The sequence below is a fragment of the Microtus pennsylvanicus genome, chromosome 8 (assembly GCF_037038515.1).
Source record: "Microtus pennsylvanicus isolate mMicPen1 chromosome 8, mMicPen1.hap1, whole genome shotgun sequence".
Lineage (NCBI taxonomy): Eukaryota > Metazoa > Chordata > Mammalia > Rodentia > Cricetidae > Microtus > Microtus pennsylvanicus.
The window spans coordinates 72,737,748-72,762,839 of record NC_134586.1 but is presented as its reverse complement, the minus strand read 5'-3'; the positions used below and the strand labels follow the sequence as shown (position 1 = coordinate 72,762,839).

At 46.0% G+C, this 25,092-nt stretch overlaps 1 protein-coding gene across 2 annotated transcripts in view; it reads right to left on the bottom strand.

The window, feature by feature from the left end:
- Window positions 1–21,987, bottom strand: part of Kcmf1 (potassium channel modulatory factor 1) — a 64,992-nt gene extending 43,005 nt beyond the window's left edge. The window contains exon 1 of one of the 2 annotated variants that reach the window (XM_075983807.1): window positions 21,533–21,987. In XM_075983807.1, the coding sequence (XP_075839922.1) occupies window positions 21,533–21,548 (16 nt within the window). In that variant the 5' untranslated portion in view covers window positions 21,549–21,987. Of the gene's footprint in view, window positions 1–20,911; window positions 21,019–21,532 lie in introns of those variants that run through there. The other variant, XM_075983808.1, reaches the window with a different exon arrangement.
- Between the last annotated feature and the right edge of the window lie 3,105 nt (window positions 21,988–25,092).

The window sequence follows — 25,092 nt, the reverse complement described above, 5'->3', positions numbered from 1 at the left end:
GAAAGCTCTAATCACTGTGGTAGCCTTCCCTCCGTGCATCTATGAACTGGCAAGAGGTCCTGCTGGGATTTCTGGTCTCTCATGCCAGCAGCATGGAAGAAGAATATGGTCTAGAGTTGAGTCATGAGATCTGAATTCTAGGCCTTACTTGGTCACTAACTGGTGGTGACTCAGTCCTTCTGAACCACAGCTGGAAGGAGGGGTGGCAAAGGGAGAGACAGAGGCTGCAGCAACAACTGTTTTCCTATAAAACCAAATCGTCCATTACTCTACCTTTGATTTTACCACAGAAAATGACTGAAATAAACTAATTCCCACAGCTCAGCCTGTACGGCTCTGCATGGCCTTCTACAGAGACCCCTTGCCACCTAAATAAAAGGTCTAAAAAACTGGGCCACAATAAACCAAAGGACAACAATAAAAGACCAATCTTATACCACACAAAACTACCCACCCAGGGGTGGCAGTGCGTCTACTTAGCCAGGCCCTTCCATACCAATCATTAATCAAGGAAATGCCTCACAAGCTTGCCTACAGACCACCCCATTGGGGGCATCTTCTCAATTGATGCTCCTTCTTCCCAAATGACTCTAGCTTGTGTCAAGTGGACAAAACCCGCCTTCCTTACTCAGCACCAAGCTCTCTCCAGGTTCTTTTCTTCACTGTCCTGCACCTTCAGTCTTGAGAATTCCCCAGAGCTTAGTGACACAGTCTCTTTGTCTTCTCACTCCACAAGGTCTGCCACCCTGGGTGGGCAGATCTACTGCTGCAGACAAAGCTAAACGGGCTCACTCTCCTCTTCAGTGTTCACTGCTCCTACCTTCAATCATGCGCTTATGCATTTAACTCAAGCTAGAAACCCCAACTTTCAACTCCGTCCAGAAGCCTCATGCCTAATCAATTACCAAACCCATCCATCTATTTGCCTTCCCCAGCTCCATATCTGTTTATTTGACAGCTATTATTCTTTATGGGATGCCCTCAGACACTTATCACGAAACTTTTCTCTCCTCTATGTTAGACCTGAGCTGGCGATTCCTGCTACTCAGCATTACTTATCTTAGAAGGCTGGAGCCCCCCCAAAGCCTAGCTAGCAAGTGTATTTCCACAGAGTGAGCAAAGACAGCAGGCATGGTGGTTTCTGCCATAATTCCAACACTTGGGAGGCAGGAGGACCTCAAGTTCTGGAATACCTAACAAAACTTTGTCTTAGAAAAAGTAGTGAGGCCGGGCGGTGGTGGCGCACGCCTTTAATCCCAGCACTCGGGAGGCAGAGGCAGGCGGATCTCTGTGAGTTCGAGACCAGCCTGGTTTACAGAGCTAGTTCTAGGACAGGCTCCAAAGCCACAGAGAAACCCTGTCTCGAAAAACCAAAAAAAAAAAAAAGAAAGAAAGAAAGAAAAAGTAGTGTGATGTGGAAGTCCCCTCTGTGTGCTGTGGTTACCATAAATGAATAAAGAAACTGCCTTGGCCTGTTGATAGGGCAGAACTTAGGTAGGTGGAGAGGACTGGACTGAATGCTGGGAGAAAACAGGGCAGAGTCAGGGAGATACCATGGACACGCTGCCTGAAATAGACGTAGAGCTAATGGGTCAAGCAGTGATTTAATTAATACAGTTTCTGTGGGATTATTTTGGTTCTGGGGGGCAGGGATGAACAAGTGGTTCCTTGCAACAGTAGTGGGTGGGGGCTGGAGAGTTGGTACACTAGTTAAGAGTGCTCAATGCTCTCAGAGAGGACCCAGGCTTGGTTCCTAGTACCCCCATAGCAGCTCACACAACCAGCCATTACTCCCAATTCCAGGGATTCTGACACCCTCTTCTGAGCTCCATGGGCACCAGGGATATATGAGGTTATTATCCGTATAATCTTGCCAAACATTCATGAATGAAAAAAAGAAATAAAAAGAGGACATGACTGCTCCAGGCATGGTGGAGAAGGTTTACTGTAGATATAAAGTAAAGAACAGTAGATATGAGGGTGAGCATAGCCAGACACAGAGGCATCTGGAGAGTTCAGGGTGAACATGACCAGCCAACTGAGCTGGGCCACGTGAGCAGAGGCAGGAGGGGAGAGAAACAGAGAGGAACCTGAGACAGCATCAAAAATGCCAAAAAAAGGGGGGGGGCGGTGTAGCCAAAATGGCCAGGTTATATAGGAAGAGCAGCTGGGGGAAGGTCAGCTCAGCCCAATCCATGGGCTGGAGAAGTTTAGGGTAGGGGTTGGGGATATGCCAGCCAAGAAGACCCTGTAACAGGTAAGGACTGAGGGATACAGGGAGAACCTGGCAGCCAGCATCAGCTTTGATGTTAATAGGCACCTCAGCTGTCTGACAGAGTTTGAGACCTAACAACTCACAGACATAAGGAAGAAAGGATCATCAAACTTCAGCCTGTGGACCAAATGTGGCCTGACATCTGTTTTCATTTGGGCCGTTAACAATGGTATTTATATTTTTAAATGACTAGGAAGCTTTAAAAAGAATAATATTTATGGCTATGGGTGTGACAGAGGGCTTGCTTACCATTTCCAGCCTTCGGGTTCAACTCACAAGACAGGCTAGATTAAGTAAACGTAGTATTTAACGAGCTTGGAAATTACACGAAATTCAAATTTCAGTGCCCTATTAACCGGCTCTCACAGGCGTGTTCATCTGCTTCTGTATCATCGGTGGTTGCTTTCATTACACAGCCACAGAGTGGGGCAGCCATAAACTAGACTCTGTGGCCCACAAAGCCAAATGCACAACTGCCCAAACACAGAAGTTTGCTGACCTCCAAATTAAACAGAAACGGACATCGGCTTCAGTTTCTGATAAAATTTGGTCCAAAATTCTGGCTATTTTTTAAAAGCATTTCTTATTTATGTGACTGAGGACAAAGAAGCCTTCAGCTTCCTAATCTATAACACAGAATTATTACTAACACTGTGTTATTTTGGCTTTATTGATTTAATTTTGCATGAGTGCAGGTTTTCGCTCCATATATGTGCTGTGCCATGCATGTGTGCACACATGCATGTGCATGCACACACACTCACACACAAAAATAAAATTGTAATAAAAATATATAAAATTGTGACTGACATGACAATTAAATGGGTCAACACATGTGAAATTCTCAGGCCGAACAGATACTTGATGATTTTCAGTTTCTTCCCTTCCTGTCTGCCATCTCCACTGCCAAGAACCTGGGTAAATAAAACGGGCAAGTCCACCAACCAATACTTGAAGGACAGGTGCTGCTATACAAGTCAGCTTCTAAGTTAACCCCTTTGTCCTTGAGCTCTGTACCTTGAGTTCTCTGTCCCTTGCTGTTAAATACAAAATCCCTTCTCTATTCCTGTGCTTTCTTCCTGAGAAAGTGCCAATCCCTAGGCTTTGGTGAAGAAGCCTATAAAATGCTAACCTCCAGTCCTGATGTCTCTTCTCTGAGCAGTGTGTGGATTTCCCAACCTCTGATTCCTACCAGATGTCCAGACCACCACCACCTTTAATTCAAAATGTCAAAAGCTGAACATGGTTTTCCCCCATCCTTATGTTCCCAATTTGCTAGAAGAATCTGCTGTTCTTCCAGCACCCTGTGTCTGTCTCTTGCGCTCTTACAATGAGACTCAATCCTGTCACCTTTTTCTTTTTGTTCCTGCTGCCGCTGATAAATCAGGCCTTTTTATTTCAAGCTCATTTTAGCAAAAAGCCTTTAAGCAGTCTCCTTGTCAAAGGCTCCAATCAATCCCTCTCATGCTGCCACACGAATCTTTCTAATACTTGCCTCTTTTCATTGGACCCTGTTTGTTTAATCAGCCCAGGCTGACTTGGAACTCTCAATACTCCGCCTCAATCTTCCTGACTGCTGGGATTACAGCTGTGTGTCACCATGTGTGGTTTACTTAAAACTTTTGGGACAAAAGTGTCCTTAAGTGGCAACTAGAATCCTGCACTTTTATCCACCTTGCTCCCACCTCCATTTCTCCCATGATAAAGACAGAGCCACCATTCATTCCTGCTGTGCTCTTGAACTCACAGACCTTACATCAGCATTTCATCCCACAGCAATCCTCAGAGAGGCTCCCATGACCATCCCTCTTTACAGAAGAGAACCGGAAGTCTGAATAACGGAGTTCTTGTTCCACTTCCCCTTTGGAACCGTAGGCAAGTCCATGATGTCTGTAATACGCTTCACTCCTACTTACTGAGGCACTCAGTTTGAGACACTGGTCTCACTGGCCTCTTTCTGTAGCCAACTCTTCCTATAAAAACACACAATTTTAAGCAGGGGGTGGGGATGTGGCACAAGCCTTTGATCCCAACACTCAGAAGGTAGAGGAAGAGGATATCTCTGAGGCCAGCCTGGCCTACAGAGTGAGTTCCAGGACAGCCAGAGCTACACAGAGAAACCCTGTCTCGAAAAACAAAACAAACAAAGAACAACCACAGAATTTCTTTGTGTCTTGAACTGAAATGACACCCTTTGGGAAATACATTCTCTAATGAACAACACCCTTAGTCTATCGCCAAAGCTATGGAGTTTGTAGTCAGTTAGCTTTGACACTTTTCATTATCCCAGTCAGACTCCAGCCATCTTCTTTTACATCTGTGGCCCTTCCTGCTTCTGCCATCCCACCTGCCCCCTCTAGTGTAAAAACTTACTCTGTAACTTGGTGCCCATCACCAGAGCCTCAACCTGAGAACCCAATGCTTGGGACTGGACAGCAGAGGGCAGGTTCTCAACTAGCAAGATACATCCTGAGTAGAATGGGAAATCAATCTAGAAGGTCACAACAGTATTTTTCCTTTCAATGAAACAGAAAACTACACATTTTTCAAAGGGCCAGTAAGTGCTACTTTGTAAAACTCTTGCTTGGGACAGACAAATGCATGTGATTCCATGACTACTGACTCACAATGTAAAAATATGTTTGTTTCCTCATTGAAAGTTAATGAAGACAATCCAATTTTTTTCAAGCTAAAATAACTTTATCACAGCAAGGTAAACACAGAATATAGAGATAAGCTGAAAATGCATTTAACATTCTTAAACCAGACACGAAACAATGACTTAAAAACAAGAATATACAAAGACATGAACTACATAGAAGAGGAAAAAAATTAATTTAAAGTAAGCAAATGTCATAAGTAGCTATTTTTCAAAAGAGCATATACAAATGGCCAAAAGATACAAGAAAAATACTACAAATTATTAGCAATAAATAAAATGCCGAGGGGCTGGAGAGATGGCTCAGTGGTTAAGAGCATTGTCTGCTCTTCCTAAGGTCCTGAGTTCAATTCCCGGCAACCACATGGTGGCTCACAACCATCTGTAATGAGGTCTGGTGCCCTCTTCTGGCCTGCAGACATACACACAGACAGAATATTAAATAAATAAATATTTAAAAAAAAAAATAAAATAAAATGCCGAGCCGGGCAGTGGTGGCGCACGCCTTTAATCCCAGCACTTGGGAGGCAGAGGCAGGCGAATCTCTGAGTTCGAGACCAGCCTGGTCTACAAGAGCTAGTTCCAGGACAGGCTCCAAAACCACAGAGAAACCCTGTCTCGAAAAACCAAAATAAATAAATAAATAAAATGCCAATCAAAACCACAATTATCTATCTCAACAATTGTGGAGCCCATAGAAGTGGCTCTATTCCTTCTTGACTTAGGGTTAGAGAGTTTTATTTTATTGAGCACTACATTTTTCTCTGCTCTCCTCCCTGCCTCTCCCCTCCCCTTCAACTCTCTCTCATGGTCCCCATGCTCCCAATTTACGAGGGAGATCTTGGAAGACAACCCAATTCTAGGCTCAGGGCTCAACATTTAACTTCCACCAATCCTTCCACCTTCTAGGAAAAAAAACCCCAGCTAAGTATAAGACACACTGGGGCTGAGTAAAAAAAAAGAAAGAAAAAAAAATCAGACTTAAAATGATACATGTGGGTGACACTTTGCAAAGGTTTCTGGGAGATATTTATGTGAAGAACAGTAGTAGACAACCCCAGCCTCTGCCATCCATTCACCCAAGACCCCTTCGGCTGCAGAGCTACAGAAATACATTTCTAAAACACTTGCAATTAAACTGTCCCCAGGAGGGACATGACAGAAGGGTGTGCAGGACATGGTCAACTGTGCCAACCTCCTTTCCTATGGCAATCACTACCCTCCAGCCACCAGGCCTCTCTAAAAGCATCCAAGTTTCAGGACCTGTAGGCCTTGCTGTATTCCCTTTACTCCCTTTCCTTTCCATGTCCTCATTAATTCAGACTTCTCTTTAAAAGCCCCATCTTCAGACAGGCCCTCTCTGGTACCCTTATTTACAAGTTCTATTTCCTTAACCTGCTTTCTGGGTTTTCTGCCACCGCCAAATGCTCTACTGCATATTTATTCTTTTATGGTTTATTGCAGAAACCTATGATTTTTTTTTTTTTGTAAAGAACCAGATAGTAAATCTCTCCAGTGGTCGACAGAACTATTCAACTGTGCTATTATGGTACAAATGCAGCTGAGATAACATATAACGGCCAGATGTGACTGTTTCCCAATAAAACTTTATTTACAAAACCAGAATGGGGCCTGGCCGTGGTGCCCAGCACTCGGGAAGCAGAGGCAGGCGGATCTCTGTGAGTTTGAGGCCAGCCTGGGCTACAAGAGCTAGTTCCAGGACAGGAACTAAAAAAGCTATATGGAGAAACCCTGTCTCAAAAAATCCCCCCCAAAAACAAAAACAAAAAAACACAAAAACCAGAATGGGCTCATTTGGCCTATGAACCTCTAACACAGTCTGAACGTTATGGGGATAATAAGATCCTCTTCTGTTTTGTTCAGAACAGACTGACACCAAACATGAAATCAATAACTGCTCGCAGCATGGGTGAACAGACAGTGGTGAGCTACACCTTTCTCCCCTTCTCAGGTGACAATACAACAGTGATGCAAAAAGAATAAGACCAGGGCCAATGGCTTTATTTTTAGTTGGCAAATGATCCCCGGACCATGTGTGTCTGTCACCAGCAATAATCATGCTCCATTTAAATACTTCGGTCCATTTTTGGTCCAAGCAGAAACTTGTTAAAATACAGACTGGGCCCATTCTACAAATTCTCTTCTAGTAGAAAAATCCAGGCAGAGTCAAAAATCTAACTTTCCAGCAAATTTTACAACCAAGCATCCACCTTGCATTTCAGGGCTACAACTGCCCCAGATAGTGCGAATCCAACCCCACAGAAAATCACTAAGGTAGGTGGGTGGCTTTTTTGTGTTTCTTAGGTTTTTTTGTTTTTATTTAATTTAATAGCATGATTACTTGGTGGCGGGGGTAGGAGGAAGAAGAGACAGGGTCTATCTATATAGCTGTGGCTGTCTTGGAAATGACTATGTAGACCAAGCTGGTCTCAAACTACGCAGATCAGCCTGCCTCTGCTTTACAAGTGCTGGGATTAAAGGCGTGCGCCACCACCACTACCTGATGTGGGAGTGTCATATCAATCTGTTGATTTCATTGGTTAAGCAATAAAGACACTGCTTGGCCCTCATAGGTTAAAACATAGGTGGGTGGAGTAAACAGAACAGAATGCTGGGAGAAAGAGGAAGTGAGCTCAGACTCCACAGCTCTCCTCTTGGGGGCAGACGCCTCACAGAGACGCCATGCTCCGCTCTCCCGGGCAGATGCGAGATGCAATAGCTCTGCTTTCTGGGACACACGCGATTCAGCTCCAACCCAGGATGGATGTAGGCTAGAATCTTCCCGGTAAGGGCACCTAGCGGTGCTACACAGATGATTAGAAATGGGCTAAATTAATATGTGAGAATTAGCCTAGAAGAGGCTAGATAGAAATGGGCCAAGCAGTGTTTAAATGAATACAATTTGTGTGTTGTTATTTCGGGCATAAGCTAGCCAGGCGGCCGGGGTACTGGGGACGCAGCCCCGCCGCTCCTATTACTACAACTACTTCATGATTCCTGGGGGTGCACTTTTTAGATGACATGCCCAGTTAGTGATGCCCATACTGGTAGTACTTGAATCACAACTCAGTTGTTAAGGGCACTGGCGGCTGCTCTTCCAGAGGATGAGGGTTCAATTCCCAGCACTCACATGGCAGCTTACAATTGTCTGCAACTCCAGTTCCAAGAGATCTGACACCCTCACACAGATTGCTCTCTCTGAGTTCCAGCCTAGCTTGTTCTACAGATGGAGTTCCAGGATAGCCAGGGCTACACAGAGAAACCTTATCTCAAAAAGAAAAACATAAGAGTACCTAGCTAAAGGGTGAGGCAGTAAATGAAAAGAAACACCAAAACAAAAAAGCACCTAACTACACTTGTAGTATCTTACACTACTGAAAACAAATGTAGTAAATACAGGATGCTCCAGTCACCTGATGGGGCAGAACTGAAAAGGAGGAACCTGGGAAATAACCAGCCGCTTGGCAGAACCGTTTCTTCATTGAAACAAAGGCAGAAAAACATCAGGTTTCTACCAGATGAGGGGCAGTGGGACGGCCCAGTGTTAAGGCACTAGCCACCACGGAGGATGGCCTGAGTTCAATCCCCAGCAGCCCTGTGGTGAAAGGAGAGGACGGTCCTCTGCCATCCAGATAAGCACCAGAGCTATCTGTCACAGTGCTCTAGTGAGCTCTACCTGAGCACAGGTATAGGCAGGGTCCATGGTTGACAGCAAGCAAGTCTTTTTTTAAACAAATACAAAACCCAACTGGACAGCTACTTGAGATCAGATCTCTTTATAATGTAGTATCTGCAGCCAGGTGGGCAAGGAGGCTCTAGGCTCAGCACTTGGGAGCCAAGGATAGGTGGATCTCTGTGAGTTTGGGGTAACTTGGTTTATACATAGTTCCACAGCAGCCAGGATTATATAGAAACTCTGTCTTTAAAAAAAGAAAAAAAAAAGAAATCGGCAATAAATTACCAAACCTAGAGAGGTCACCCCAATCTAAGGTCTGAAAACTCTGCCTCCATCAGACACAACTCGGCGCCCTCTGAACCTTGGAACTTGTCCCGAGTAGCACAACTTTCACAGCTATACACGCTCAGAGCAGACGCATTAAAACCCCACCAACACATCAACATTCACTCCAAACTCCTTACCCTTCCGACCTTAGGTGATCAAATGGATAATTAAAACAAAACAACAAGATGGCTCCTGCCCGTATCCCTTAGAGTTGGGTTGGAGGAACCAGCGAATTCAAGGCCAGCAGAGGCTCTCAGTAAGACTGCCTCAAGAAACGCACAAAGATTTAGTTGCTGTTTAGAATGAAGGTTTCTACTGCCAAGATGGCTATGCTTGCTAATGCAGGTTAAAAACATTTTTAATAAAAAAAGAAAAATCCAGAATGTTACTAAATGGCCCAATGACAGAAGGCAATCTGCAAAAGTACACTTATGGATAGGATGAAGAGTCAACAAACTTGCAAATCTCTGCACGAATCTACAGGTGAACTCTGCTGGGTTGTAGTACTGCTGATGAAAAAGTAGCAATAAAACACAATACATAAAATGCCCATCAGATTTAAGACTTAATAAACAAATGTTAATATATCATTAACAGCTGGAGATGTCTTCAGTAGTGGAATATTTGCCTGGACCGCACAAAGTCCTGAGTTCAATTTTCCAGCTGTACTAACAAACCAAACCAATAAAAAATTAGTTAATAATTTTTAATAATAATTAATAATTATTACATTAATAAAAATTTTAAAGCAAGATGTGATGAAACAAGCACTCACAAATTTGGGATGGGGATGTAGGAGGATCTGGAGTTCAAGGTCATTTTTGGCTACCAATGAATTTGAGACCAGCCTGAAAGATATGAAACTGGGGTCTTTGGTTTAAAGATTTATTTACTTACTTATTTTGTTTTTTTGAGACAGTGTTTCTCAGTGTGTGTTCTCGGTGTAACAGTCCTGGCTGTCCTGGAATTCACTCTGTATGCTAGGCTGCCCTTGAACTAACAGAGATCACCTGCCTATGCTCCCCTAGCACCGGGATTAAAGGCATGGGCCACTACCACCAGCTAAAGATTTATTCTTATTTTGTGTACGTGTTTTATCTGCGTGTATACACGTGGTCATGCCTACCTGGTGCCCCCATGGAGTCTATCGTAACTGTTGAGCTATCCTCTCTCCACCCCCTAAAATCAGGTCTTAAAACAAATGTGAAACAAAAATATTGCATAATTTTGATGTTGAGGAGAAGCATATTATAATATTAGGGTATTATTAACTTATTAAAATTAATAGCATCTCATTTAAATGTAGCTACCAGAGAATAATTTAAGTACACATGTGACATCATACAAATATAATTCCAGCACTTGGGAAGTTGAGGCAAGAGAACTGCTGCTAAATTTGCGGCCAGCTTAGGTTATCAACAGAGATATATATGTATCAACCAATCCCTCTTCTGACCTGTGCCTCTACTATGTCTATTCCTAACTATAGCCACACAAACATCATATGAAAAACTATCAGAACCTGGAAAGGCCAGCTGATCAGCAGGGTATCTGAACATGAAGACCACCTGCTTCCTTTCCACCATCAAGCCAGAAAAAAAAAGACAGGTCCACATCAACCCATACACAGTGCATGTCTGCTTTCCTTCAATGTCCTTAGCTCCTCAGAGAGCATCCCAACTGCAGCACTGCCAGGCATGTGGGGGACACTGGTGGACCAAGAAGGTCAGAAGTAGGGTCTAGCTGCTCAGCCCAGCAGTTGTGAGTTACATAAGCAACAGGACTGTACAAAGCCTATAATGCAAAAACTAAGTGCTTTCAACAGAAAATTAAACATTTAATCCCTTGAGCTCTTTTCTCACTAAGCATCAACAATAATTACAAACCTATGAGGAATAATCTAACATACTTTCACATATGCAGATGTGCACCGAGACCTCAGAATGCACCACAGTTTAATACTGGAAAGGAAAGAAATGAACTGCTGGGCAGAATCAGACTAGAAATGTAAATGAAAATAAACTTAAAGGAGGAAGGCTCATGCAACTGTTGACAAAATATTAAAATACTTACATGGTTTAACTACCTTGTCGTAAAATATAAACTTCAAGATTAATTCCAGCACACTGAAGAGAGCCCAATAGGAAAGCATTTACTGTCCAAACATGTGTTTCAGACCCACTGAATAGTACTATCTTCTAGCAAGGACCCACATACAAGTTGTGGCAAGCACTGGATGCCTTTGAGTGGCACCAGGGTAGGTGCTCCATAAATAATCACCGAAGAAACAACTAAAAGGACTAGCAAATTCAGATACACAGTACAATTAGTGCAGAGTTAACCTGAAACCAGAAGCAGAGGAAACAAAATGTAACCCAGTGCCAGCCCAGGCCAGGCCCCAGGACTCCGTTCCCCTCGACTGTTTTTGCTCTATTTAGTTTGTTCATTCCTCCTCTAACAAAGTTCCAGGTCCTCTTTACCACAATTCCCCTTTCCTGTTAGTTAATAGGCATCCCCAAGGAAAAACAGGAGAGGTTGTTTTTAAGGAGTCTTGGTTATTTTGGATAAACTCTAACAAATCTAATAGTAACTCACAGGGAGCTCTCGGGAGCCAGACACTGGTGGTAGTACAACTCAAGGGTAATACTATTCCACCTAGCAAAGGGAGGGGAGGCCCAAAAGTACACATGGCGTGTGGAGTATCTGGAGATGCTCCTGGAGGGTTCCTTAGCTTCCCAGGTAGAGATGGCATCATATCGGTCTTTAAAGGAACAATAAACAAGTCATAACCAAAAGGTAAGTTACAGGCTTTTAGTGGGTATTAGGGACCCAAATACAGGTCGCATGCATGCTTATTAGCAGGTACTTTATCCACTAACCCAGCTCCCTAGCCTGAACTTAGCACTTGAAAAAGATTCTCAGTCAAGCCCAATGGCTCATAACTGTAACTCTAGCAATTCAAAGGCTGAGGCAAGAGGACTGTGACCCTGAAGCTGCCTGAGCCATCATCCACAGTTAGTTCCAGTCCAGCCTGGGCTACAAAGCGAGATGGTGTCTCTAAACCAAACCAAACCAAACCAAAAAGTAACAGACAAAAAAAGTGATTTTCTAAATGAAAATCCTTCGGCTATTAAAAAAGGGTACAGTTCATGCCAGCTCAGTGTAAGATGTAAAGAAACACCCACACACACCCACACCCACACCCACTTCAGTGGAAAATAATGTGCAAACCTAATTAGGCCAAATGTGAAGAACTCAGTCGCTGTTCCTCCTAGCCCAAAGTGACATACCTGACCCACCTTGTCATTTCAGGCTATCCCTCTCTAGTGGTAGGATAAATTTCAAGAGTCCATATCCATCCATACTTTCTCCCCACATTCTGTGACCTCTGGCAAAGTCTGTTGGGACCACTGGTGAGCACCATGGCCAAAGACAAGATGAGACAATTTTGCATCACTGAGGGTTGCACCAAGCTCTATTTTGCCAAACTCAAAACAATTCTCTAGGCTGTAGCCCCCCCACCAAGAGGCACCGGGAGGGCCACAAACCACTTAGGGATGGCACCACAGGACATCGCGCAAAGCAAGTCACCTCTTTCTAAGCGCACCAGACACCGAGCTGCCTGCTGTCTGCGTCTCAGGACACTGCACCAGGCTGGTGGTGGTCCTCTGTTGTTGCAGTTATATAACCATAATCATTGCCAAGTTACATAGCCACTCTCTCTCCTATGCCAATACCTGTCTGGTGTCCTCTCCTGTCCTCACAATCCCAAGAGTACCCTGTGCTTTTTGACCATTCATGTCCTTCCCAAGTAATTTTTCTTAGGTACAACCTAAGCCTTGGAAACTGTCTGCTTTATTCTACCGCTCCAATATGTACTGTACGTGGCCAAAACATAGTAATGGACACATTTAAAAACTGCTGAACCGGTGTAAGAGGTCCTTCTGTATTTGTGTTGCTTTCATTGGTTGAATAAAGAACCTGCCTTGCCCTTTTGATAGGGAAGAGCTTAGGTAGGTATGGAAAAGAGAACTGAATGTTGGGAGGAAGAAGGGCAGTGTGGCAGACACCATGAATCTCCTGCCTGAGACTGATGCTGGTTAGAATCTTTCCTGGTAAGCTACGACCTCATGGCGTTACACAGATTGGTAGAAATGGGTTAGATCAGGATGTTGGCCAAGAAGAGGCTAGATATAATGGGCCAGGCAATAATTTAATTAATACAATTTCTGTGTGGTTATTTTAGGTGTAAGCTAGCTGGGCTGCGGGACACGGCCCGCTCCTCCTACTACACTGAACTCTGTATACTTAAACATGTGGAGTCAGGCATGGTGGCACCCACCTGAAATCCCAGCACTCAGGAGGTAGAGGTAGAAGGGTCAGGGGTTCAAGGCTAGCCTTGACAACACAGTTTGTTTGAGGTCAGTCTGGGCCACATCAAACTCTGTTTAGAAACACCATGGGAAAAATAAATAAAATGGTTCAGTGGTTAAAAACACTGGCTACTCTTCCAGAAGATCTAGGTGCTGTAGAATATTATTTTAAGGTGTGTTGCTTTTATTTATGTTCTGGTACATTTGTTTAATGCTGCAAAGATGTGTTTGATTAAATAAAATTCACGTGCAGTCAGGAGGCTGCGTCAGCAGTAGCTGACAGGAAGTGGTAGGGTGGAGCCAGGTGGAGAAGGATTTTTAAGGAGGGGTAAGGAGAGTAGGAGGGCTTGAGGGCTTCTGGAGAGGCGAGAAGAAGGGAGCTTCTTGCTATTCAGTCTCTCTGAGAAGAATTCCACCTCAAACCTCGAATCTTAAGTTCCCTTCGTAGCTTTGAAAGAGTAACCGCTTCTGATAGTGGCGGTGTTGCAGCTGTTGATTCAGACAGTCGGGGATTAAAAGGTTAACAACAATTTAAAAAAAGAGGACACCTCGGTTTGATTCCCATCACCCACATGACAGCACCTGTAACTCCAGTTCCAGGGGACACACTGTCCTCTTCTGGCTTACGTATGTACTACACAGACATGCATGCAGGCAAAAGACAGGGTATAGAAAATTTTTAAAAAGGAACAATGGCAGGGTGGGAGTGGGGGTGTTGAAGAATGCCTTTAAACCCACCACTCAGGGAGGCAGAGGCAGGTTCAAGGCTAGCCTGGTCTACAAAGCAAGTTTCATGACAGTCAAGACTGTTATACAGAGAAGCCCTATTGCGAAAAACCAACCAACCAACCAACCAACCAACCAACCAACCAACCAACCAACCAACCAACCAACCAACCCAAACCAAACCAATATGGTAGCTTCAGGCACACAACAGATACTATAAAGCAGATGCTATGAAAATGAAGTCACATTTCATAAACACAGGCTTCTTTCTACAAGGATGTAAACCAAATGGATGGCTGTACTTGATCAAAAAGTTCCTAAGTTTGTACTATGACAAAGCTTCTAATTACAAAATTATTGCTAATTGTTTGGTTATGGTTCTTATGCTTTTTTTTTTTTCAAACAGGGTCTCCCGTAGCTTAAGTTGGCCAGAAATTGCCTGATCTGTCTGCTTCAGCCTTCTGAGTGCACACACAGCCTAATGTCAAGCAATGTAAAATTCCAAGAATGAAAAGAAGAAAGCACGCCAGGCAATGGTGGCGCGGGCCTTTAATCCCAGAACTTGGAAGGCACAGGTAGGTGGATCTCTGTGAGTTCAAGGCCAGCCTAGTCTACTAGGTGAGTTTCCAAGACAGCTCCAAAGTTACACAGAGAAACCTGTCTCTTAAAAACAAAACAAGCCAACAAACGGGGGGGGGGGGGAGAGAAAGTACTATTTTAGAACAATTTGAACAAGTTCAACTTTCAAGTTGAACTTCATATGAAGAACTTAGAAATTAAAATACAATGTGTTTTCTCACAAATTTATGTTCTTATCTATTGTTTACAGAAAAAGCTGAGCTTGATGGCTTATGCCCACAATTGCAACTCTCAGAAAAAAGGCAGGAGGATCACAAGTTCAAGGTTAACCTTGGCTACAAAATGAGTTCTAGGCCAGACAAATGGCAAAAAAAGAAGCGAAAGTCAAAAGTAAATACAATCTATGGTTTATTAGAACTCAAGTGTCTGTAGCTTTGGTGTCTGTGCTGGAACTAGCTCTGTAGACCAGGCTGGCCTCAAACTCACAGAGATCCGCCTGCCTCTGCCTCCCGAGTGCTGGGATTAAAGTCGTGCATGTGCCACCACCGCCCGGCCTATCACAATCTTTGAACATAACCAAGACACGATGGCACACATCTTTTCAGTGAGAAATAAAACTGCATGCCAATTATAAAGTGTGGCTTGAGAATTCTGAAAAAAAAAATCAAATTCTGAAAAAACAGTATTTCAATTCACTCTATGTCTTTATATGTGTTTAGTGCTATTTAGTTTTATTTTTTGAAATATACAAATGAGCACAACTTTCTAAAAGTTGTAACACTCTACAGCACACACATTTAAACATATTGTACATGATAAAAAGTTAATATATAATTTTTGCCAATAAAAAAGTTGCTAGGTATAATGGCACAAACACCCAGCACTTGAGAGGCAGAGGCAGGAAGATCAGGAGTTCAAGGTCAACCTCAGCTACAAATCAAGTTTGATTGAGCCCAGTTAGGGCAACAGGTGATCCTGTCTCAGAAAACCAAAGTTGAGGGCCAGGGCTGTTGTCCACAGCAGAGCCCTTACAGCATGTGTTCGAGTCCCGGGTTCAATCCCCAGTGCTGCACAAACATGACATAAACTGATACTAACTTGACTGACGTCCCTACAGTCTGTGCTCCATACTGCGGAAGCTAACAGTATTAGGTGTTCCTGAGAAACAAGTAACAATTTGTCACCTGTCCCATCTATATTCATTGTCATTACATAAGTAAAAATCTTCAAAAAGCTGGTGGATTAGAAGCCAGAAAAAGACAGCCTTTCGGCACAGGCCTGCAACCCCAGCTACAATGGAAGGTGAAGCAGGAGGATCACATGTTCAAGGTCTGCCTGGGACAGAATAAGAAGGGCTGAGGTGGTAATTCCCTTGTTTTGAATGCAGAATGCAGGAGGCTCTAGGTTCCATCCTTAGCACTGCGAAACAACCAAGGAAATTAGTAAATATAAGGAATAGATTTCTTTCTACTTGACTCCTCTAACAATTTTACCTCTTGCCAAGAGCAGCACAGGAAAGGGCTGGGTTTGTAGCTCTATGGGTAGACTGCTGGTCTAGCATACAGCACTGCATACCACAGCATCATGGTACACGCCTGTCATCTCAGCCTTAGGAGGTGGAAACAAAGACTGCATGAGATCCTGTCTCAGAAAACTTCACAGTAGCCAGGCTGCCAGTAGCAGAGCAAGTAAAATGCTTGTACCAAATCCGACAATCTGAGTGCGAAGCCCGGGACTCCTGGGAAGGTGAAGGAGAACCCATTTCTGAGAGCTGTGCTCTGACCACCACAGGTACACTGGGGTATGTGCCACCCCACTTCCTGAACAAAGAAATACACGCAATATCTTTTTAATAAACAGTATCAGAGAACAAACTTTAAAAGTATTTGAAAGTGGGTACATATAGTAATGAACACACCTGTAATCCCAAAACTTGAGGTAGAAGAACAGGAGTTCAAGGACAGCCTGTGCAACAAGAGACCCCGTCCCTTGCCACATCCCCCCCCCAAAAAACAGAAGAGAAAAAAAACACTCAAGATATTAAAATCGAAATAAGTTCCCTCTCTAAAATTGGGCAAACAGGGCAAGATGTGTCAGGAAGTAAAGGCACCTGCCACCTGAGCACGGTGAGCAGAGTATGAGCCCAGGATCCATACAGTAGAAGGGGAGAACTCAGTTCTAAAGCTGGCCCAACACACTCACACACACACACTCTCTCTCTCTCTCTCTCTCTCTCTCTCTCTCTCTCTCTCTCTCTCACACACACACACACACACACATACACACACACACACACACACCCTCACTCATGTACACGAAATAAATGAAAACTGGGCCAAAGAGGCAGGAGCTAAGTTGGGAAACAGTTGACATCCACTTGCTTATTGCCTTTCTTCGGGCCCACCTCAGGCAGTGCTCACTTGGGAAACTGTCTACAAACCACCTCTCCTACCAAGCTTAAAGGGAAAGGCTGTTTCCTTATTCTCCACATTCCTTGGTAGCTAGCAGTGCATTTACACAGTAAGCAAACAGTGCAAGGATTTAGAGCTATCTGTTAGTCCACACACTCAACTACAACACTCATAACTGAGCTAATGAGCTGAGTAATCTGACAGGTTTTTATTTACAAAGCTATTTCCTGACTTTTATAAACTCTTAATAGCATACATTTCAAATATGCTGTTTACCAAAACATGACATTAAGATAGTGTGTGTGTGACACGGGATGGCCTGGACTTCTAAACCCTGCCTCAGCTTCCTGACAGGGTGCTGGAAATACAAGCACAAGCCTTAATGTTTTGTTGTCTCTTGACAGAACTGGCTGGCATTAAATTCCTAGGCTCAAAGGCTCCTCCAGCCTTATCGGAGGAGCTACTAGAGCTAAGAGCCAGGTGACACCACAGCTGGCTTTATTTTTTTTTTGGTGTGAATCCAGAGCTTTATGATGCAGGTTAACCACGAACTGCAAAGCCAGGGATGGAGCTTAGCTGGTCAATGCTTACCCAGCAGTCTGAAGCTCTGAGTTCAAGTCCTAACGCTCCATTAATCCCAATCGTGAGCAGGCAAGTAGAAGGAAAAAAATCAAGAGCTCAAGGTCACTCTTGGTCACTGCTCGTCAAAGCCAGCCAGAGACACCTAAGGCCCTATCTCAAAAAGAACAAGAAGCAGGAGAACACAACAGCAGCATGTACTCCACAAAAGAGCTACAGCCCTAGTAGAGACATTTTAAAAGCTAAACAGAGAAAACAGAAAATGACTGGGTTTGGTGTGTAAGAAATGGAACTAGAGATTGTTGACATAAAGAACATACAGTGACTGGGTGCTGGGACCTGGGAAGTGTCTGCTAACATAACAAACACATTTCAAAATGAAATGAAAAAAGGCCTTGCAATTCTCTTCAGTAAAGTCACATAGCAAATAGGAACTTCTCTGTCGTGGGGCACTGCTACCTCCACAGACACATTCCTTTCTCCCATCTCTGTGGTACTGCCTCATGAGGTGCTGGAGCTGGCTCAATCCCGCACTTGCTCATGGCCCAGTGGAAAAACTGGCATATCAAGGGTACAGTCTCACTACAGTTCCAGGCTGCCCAACTCTAAACCTCTATGAAGGGCAGAGTCAGGCAAACTCCAATACTTGGATGAATTGTGGCCATCACCAGTTCTTGACTGGCCGTACTAGCTAAGAATGGCTTTTAGGTTTTTAAATGGTGGTGGTGGCAGGGTTTCAAAGAATCATATTTCATGACACATGAAAATTATATGAAATTCAAATGTCAGTGTCCATAAATAAGGTTTTAATTGGAAGATGGCCACAAGCACTTGATTAGCTGGTTTTCAAATGACCACTGACTGTGGAAGTGACAGATCTTATAGCTGGCTCAGCCTACATACAGTGTTTTCTACCTGGGCCTTCACTTTGGAGAAAGTATGCTAACCCTGGCCTAGACCGTTTCTCGCTGTCCTTGGCTGCATCCATTTTTCTTAGAGCAATCCAGTGCTTCTTCTTGACAGGTGTTCATCTTGGGGCTGTGTCCTCCAAAACACCATCATCTGTATACTACAGAGCCATTGGTTAGAGCAGAGAGAAGACAAAGTAGCAAGCTCCTTGTGCACAGAAGCCTGGAGAAGCAAGAAGACAAGAGCAATAGAGACAGCGCGGCTCTGCCCTGTACTAGACTACATTAGTTCTGGGTCACAGTCCTGAGGAAAAAAACTGCAGAGAATTTGGAGGGCAGATTGATTAAAGAGCTCAAAAACCAGACCACTAAAAAATGCTAGGCTAGGTATAGTGGCACAGGAGGGAGGCGGATAGAGGGAGTGGTTTTGAGTGTGAGGCCAGTCTAATGCACATAGTAAATTCAAGTCAACCAAAAATTGGTACCATGATCCTGTCTCAAAAACAAAGCTGAGGCCAGACAGTGTGACGCACACCTTTAATCCCAGCACCCAGGAGGCAGAGTCAGGCAGATCTCTGAGTTTGAGACCAACCTGGTCTACAAAGCAAGTTCCAGGACAGCCAGGGCTACACAGAGAAACCCTGCCTTGGAAAAATAAACAAACAAAGCAGGCTGGAACAAAACAAACAAATAGCTTTTTCAAAGCCGAGAAGAGAAATATAAGTGAAAACCTGGGATTATAACCTCTATTTGCTGATATGTCAAATCCTTCCTGATGAAAATAATTACTGCCTGAAATATACAAAACAGAAAAATCTCTCAAAAAACTATCATTCCTGCATTAGGCCAAAGACTAGACCCTTAGACTACAACTGTCTGTTGGCATATAACTTTAACCACAGTCCTTGGGAGGCAGAGGCAAGCATTATTCATGGCCAGGCCAGCCAGGGCTACTTAGTGAGACCCTGGCTCAAGTAAATAAAGTAATAAATTTAATTAATGTATTATAGAAATATAAAATCACGTGTTAAACACTGTACAATATCCTCAACATCCATTTAGGAAACATTTGGCATTAAGTTGCCAAAAAAGGTGTTGCAAGTTTCAAGATGTCAAGTAACTAAAAGGCAACACAGGTGTTATAAAAGCACCTTTTCCAGGCCCAAATAGGGAAAGGCAGGCTTAAATTGCAGTATGTCTTTTATTGAAGGATATTGTATCTACCTAAGCCATTTTAATGACTCTAGTACACTATCTGGGGGTAAAGGACTCTTTTTTCCAGGCTATTGCTCATTAAGAATATTCTGGATCTGGATGCTTCCTTAAGGTGAGGGGCAAAGATCTCAGAGACCCATCTCCCTAGACTGGGATTCTGGTCTTTTAATCTAGTTCCTGAGTTAGAGCCTGCAGCCAATGCTAACCTTCATTTTGTCTTGAAGGTGGTCAATACCCCTACTGCTGCAATTTAAGGCTAACCTTAACATCTCCAAATGGAATTGATTATTGACCTTAATTACAACTTTTTTCAAACTGCAGCGATAAGAAACATATTCCCATTAAGCATACAAAATGGGTTAACAGGTAGAATTCCAAATATTTCTCTGTTTCTGACTGGGGCTAAAATAATTACCCTGCTACCCCAACACTTGAACAGTTAGTAATAAAAAATGAGCCAAGAAGTCTCTTCCCTTTTTTTAAATACAGAATCCGTGAACACAAAATGTTCAGAGTTAATCTCAATCTTGCCATTAGGAATGCAAACTCTGAAACACACACGAAATATATGTTAATCAGAGTTTTACAACCTAGGAAATCCTCGGTCTGTATTTCCCTAAGAAAGCCCTTCCCTCGGTAAAGCACACCCTACAATCCTCCACAAACTTTCTCCACTCCCAAACACCTCCCCAGGACTTGAGAATCTAAAGGCCACCGTACTTTCAAGTCACTTCTACAAGCTTCCATTAACCGTAGTGAAATAAACTTTTCACCAAGTCGGGTGACTACTTTTTAAAGTAAAACCTGCTGAAGTGAAACAAAGAGCACACAGCCCCCTCCCCCTTCCTAAACCATATGGTAGTAAATTCAAGTTAACTTATTTTTCACCAGTTCATAGCCCAGCCGTCGGCCTTCCACACTCGTGCCTTTGTGCCGTGGGGCCGAGACCTGAGTGGCCTGACGCCGCCACAGAACCCTAGCGTGTTTTCACGGGGCAGCGCGGAAGTCCAAACGCCCCCCGACCGTAAGGCTGCTGCGGTGGGTAGTGCACGCGGGCGAGGGCCCGGGGCCGGCCGGGAGCGAGTTCCGCTCCGATAGGGTGACGGAGCAGGGAGTTTGCTCGTCGCGGCTGGGCTGGATCCGCCCCGGGAACTTGGCTTACCCGAGCCCAGGGACGCGCCGAGGCCTACCGCGAGGCCGGGCGAGCTCCAGTCAGCGAGGGCTGCCCGAGCCGCGGCGCCTTCCCGCCGGCGGCCCTCAAGCGGGACAGCCGCTCGCCGGCGGTCTCCAGGACACCGGACGCGTCCGCCGGGCCCGGACCCCGCTCCCCTGCCGCGGCCGCACGCCCGCGACCCGGCTCGGCCACCCGCGCCGGGCTCTTCCGGGAGCCGCCGCAGCTAGGCCGCGCCGGGGCTCCGCGGTTCCCTCTCGGCCCGGCCGGCCAGGCCTCGGCGTCCGGTATGCGTCCCGAGAGCCAGGCTCCCGCCGGTAACGGGCCCCGCCGCCTCCCCTCCCCCTCTCCCGCCCCATGACAGTGCAAAGCCTCCGGCCGCCCGGCCGCCCCGCCTCCGGCTCCAGGCCCAGCTCAGGGCCGCCGCCGCAAGCCACGGTAGCGGCCGCCGCTCCCGCTCTCTCTTCGGGCTCCGGTCGCCTCGGGACCCCGAGTCCCGCGACTCGGGCCCGGGCCGCGTCCCCGCCGGTAGCCCGCTGCCCTCGGCAGCTCCCGGACCCCGGGCGGGGTAGGCCGAGGCCCAGGCGGTGGGGGCGGGGGCTCGGCTCTCACCTTCATGTCGGGACATCCTAGTTCAGACGCTGGCGGCGCGGCCCCTCCCGGGCTCCCGGCTGCAGTGTGCCCCCACCGCGGGCTCCCGGCGCTGCCCGCGCCCAGCCGGCCGACTCCCACTCGACTCCCGGGCTCGGCCGCGGGGGCGGGGTGGGCAGGGGAGCGCTCCCGCGGCGGCGGCGGCGGCGGCGGCGGCGGCGGCGGCGGGGAGGCGGCGCGGGGCGGGAATGGGGCCGGGCCTGGCCGGGGCTGAGCTCCTCCAGGAGGCGGGTCCGACGCGGCCGCGGCTCCGCCGGCGCCCGCCGTGACTCGGTCACTCTTGGGCCCCCGCCGGCTCCCGGCAGCGGCGCGGCGCCCGCAAATCCCGCTCGTCCCCTCCCCCGGCCCGCCCCCCGCCCGTCTCTCGGGCCGCCGCCTCCTTCTCCTCTTCCTCCTCTTCCGCCTCCTTCCGCCCGCACGCCCGCCCCGCCTCTCGCCGCCCCGAGGCCCCGCGGCCGGTGGGCGACCGTGCTCGGCGGCGACCCGGCCGCGGCCCGCCACGCTGCGCGTGGGGAGGAGTAGGAAGCGAAACGCCCCGAAGGTGGCTCCCCAGCGCCCTGGCGCGCGGCTGCCGAGCCATCGCGGACCGCTGGGGGACATGTGTTTGCGTGCTTCTTTAGAGCCCGGAACTCGGAAGGGAAAGGCAGGCGGGCGGTCCTCTCCGGGGCTCGCGTGCCCCCGGGTCCCGCGGGGAGACCACGGCCCAGGCCTAGACGGCCACCCCGGCTGAAGGCTGGGTTCCCGGGCCGCCGCCCGCCGGAATGCGCTGCCGGGAAAACTTGGTGGGCTTCGGGGCGGGTTTGCTTTCTGCTCGTGGTCTGCTTTTCGGTGTGTGTGTGTGTGTGTGTGTGTGTGTGTGTGTGTGTGTGTGTGTGTGTGTGTGTGTGTGTGTGTGTGTACACGTGTATGTCCTTTTCCTCGACCTCTTCCAGGCTTCTTACAGTCAACTTTCTTTTCAAGCTTTACTAATTCAACAAATACTTGAGACTACCCCTGACCACGTGTCAATGGTGGCGTGGCGTAGGTAGAATAGATCGCGCCCTACAGTTAAGACATGTTCAACCCTGGGATTCTGCTTCTGATATGCTCGGTGTAACCTTGGACAACTGACTTAACCTTGCTGAGCCTCCGCTCTTACTTGTTCGCTTTTGGTACTTAATTTTGTCCTTGTCCATTCGAAATTGGACCAAGTTCCCAGCTAAGTTTACTGAAACTGGGTTCCAGAGTACTGCTTGCTTTGGCGATTTTCCGAATCTGCCCACCCCTCCACTGACTGACCTGATTCAAGCGTTGCCTTGGCTTCTGTGACTTTTTAAAAGGGCCTACCAATAGAGGAGAAGAAAAGGTACAGTGCCAAAATTTAGCGTGTAAACTATCTAGCAGAAGAAGGACCCTGTTTGTAACAATATTTTATTGAATATGATTTAAGATATGCCTGTTTTAAAGAATATTAAAAGGTTCAATTTGAGGAAATACGAATGCGATCACCCCCTATCTACCCAAGAAACTGTATATAGCTGTAAATACTGAGAAATAAACCAGGTTTTTTGTTTTTTAATTTGAGGGTTGTTTTGAGATAGAACTTTATACAGCTAAGCCTGTCTGTGAATTGCTTTTGTCTGAGGATGACCTTGAACTCCAGATTCTTCTGCCTTCCCCCACCTCCCAAGTTCTGACGTTACAGGCAACGTCCATCACACCCCCACCTAACTTAGATTTAAATGAGGACTAGATCACCAGAAATGCTCCCATTTCGTTTATGGAATTACCACACTGACGGAGAAAGGCCCAAGCTAAACAAAAATAGGGATTACCAATGTAGAGCAGGGTTTGCAGTTGGCCTGTCCAGCAACAATGCCTGTTAGTGGGCAAGAGCCATTCTCCCCATTTTTAAATTACTGACCAGGGATTCTGGGTCTCAGTCCAATCCCTGAACTTCTTGAGCTGTGAAAATTAGGCTAGAAGCTCTTAACAATGCTCACCACGTCTCCTGAGTGAATTATGATTTTATATAAATTTGCATCAAAGTATTTAGGCAGTCCTGTAAAAATTCTGGAACAGTTAAGGTGGCCAACAAAGCAACACCTCCAAAAAGGAAAACCAGTAAGTATGAAAAAGAAAATGGACATGAAAATGGGAAACTAGGAAGAGGATGGGACTGGAGCTGGGAGGTGGGGTGTGCTCCGAGTACACGGAAAAGCCACAACTCAGCGTGGTGGAAATGAATATTGCTAAGGAAAAGAAACATGGAAAGACAAGACGTTTTATTGTGTTGAAGGGTTAGCTAGTGTTGCTCATGGGAGCAAATATGCAGCTTTGTCTGACCTCCAATGGATGACCATCAGTTCTCTGGCAGTGATTTCATTGTTTTCAGTTGGGCAAAAGTAGGAAAATGAGCGTAAGAAACTTCTTATTCTGGTAAGATTAGACTGGGTCATGACTATGGTTGTGAGGTTTTATCAAATACAGTCAGGTTGGGCCTTTAAGTTCAAAACAAACTATACAGCGCAGCCTCCTCAGGGTGGTGGTAAGTTCAGCTCTGGGAAAGTGGAGGCAGGAGGAGCTCAAGGCCTGGAGCAGGTAACTGTAGCAGGATCTACAGGGGAGGAAGAGAACGAACTGAACTCCTTCTGTACGTTGTCCTCCACCCTCCATGCTCATGCACCAGCATGAGATTCCAGGCCTGATCCTGCCTCGAAAAAACAATAATATAAGTAAAATCATTTATTTGCCTCGCTGCCATACGGGAAATGCCGTTAGAAAAACAATTACCTGTTTACACTGTTCTTCCCCTATCCGTCTTTGGTCTCTCGTACGTCCAGCTGTGACAAAGCTTTCCCAAGCTAACCTATGTTCTTCGGTGGCCCAGTTGTGCTCTTTAAAGCAAGCAGTCAGATAATCCTAGTGAGATTCAAATAAAGTTAAGACTGGGGGGAAGACAGTGACGCAAGCCTTTTAGTTCCAGCACTTGGGAGGGAGAAGCAGATCTGAGTTCAAGGTCAGCCTAGTCTACACAGAGTTTCAGGACAGCCAAGGCCACATTGTAAAACCCTGTTAAAAAAAAAAAAAAGGTTGGGGAAAAGTGTCCATGAGTCCTAAAGTTTGAAAGTCCAAATCATATGGGCAAAAATCACACAGGCAATTACAGCAGCTGAGGCTGGGGAGCTAGATTGTCTATGGAAAACTTGGGAGATGTGGGAATATTCTCTGTGATTGCAGCTCCTCACATTGGTGGATATGCTTGTCAGAAGTCAGCTATGCCACAATAAAACTGCCCTGCAGCAAGAAAACCCATAGTGTTAGGGCACTGTGGCTCCCGCCTATAATCTCAGCACTCAAGAGGTTGTGGGTTCAAGGCCAGCCAGATTTACCTGTGTTCGGCCAAACTAGGGCCACATGAGATCCTGTGTTAAAAGTAGAAATAGCGAGATGGCTCAGCAGTAATGAACACCCACATCAGGCAGCCTACAACCACCTGTAACTTTAGTTCCCTGAGAGCCGATGACCTCTCCTGACCTCTA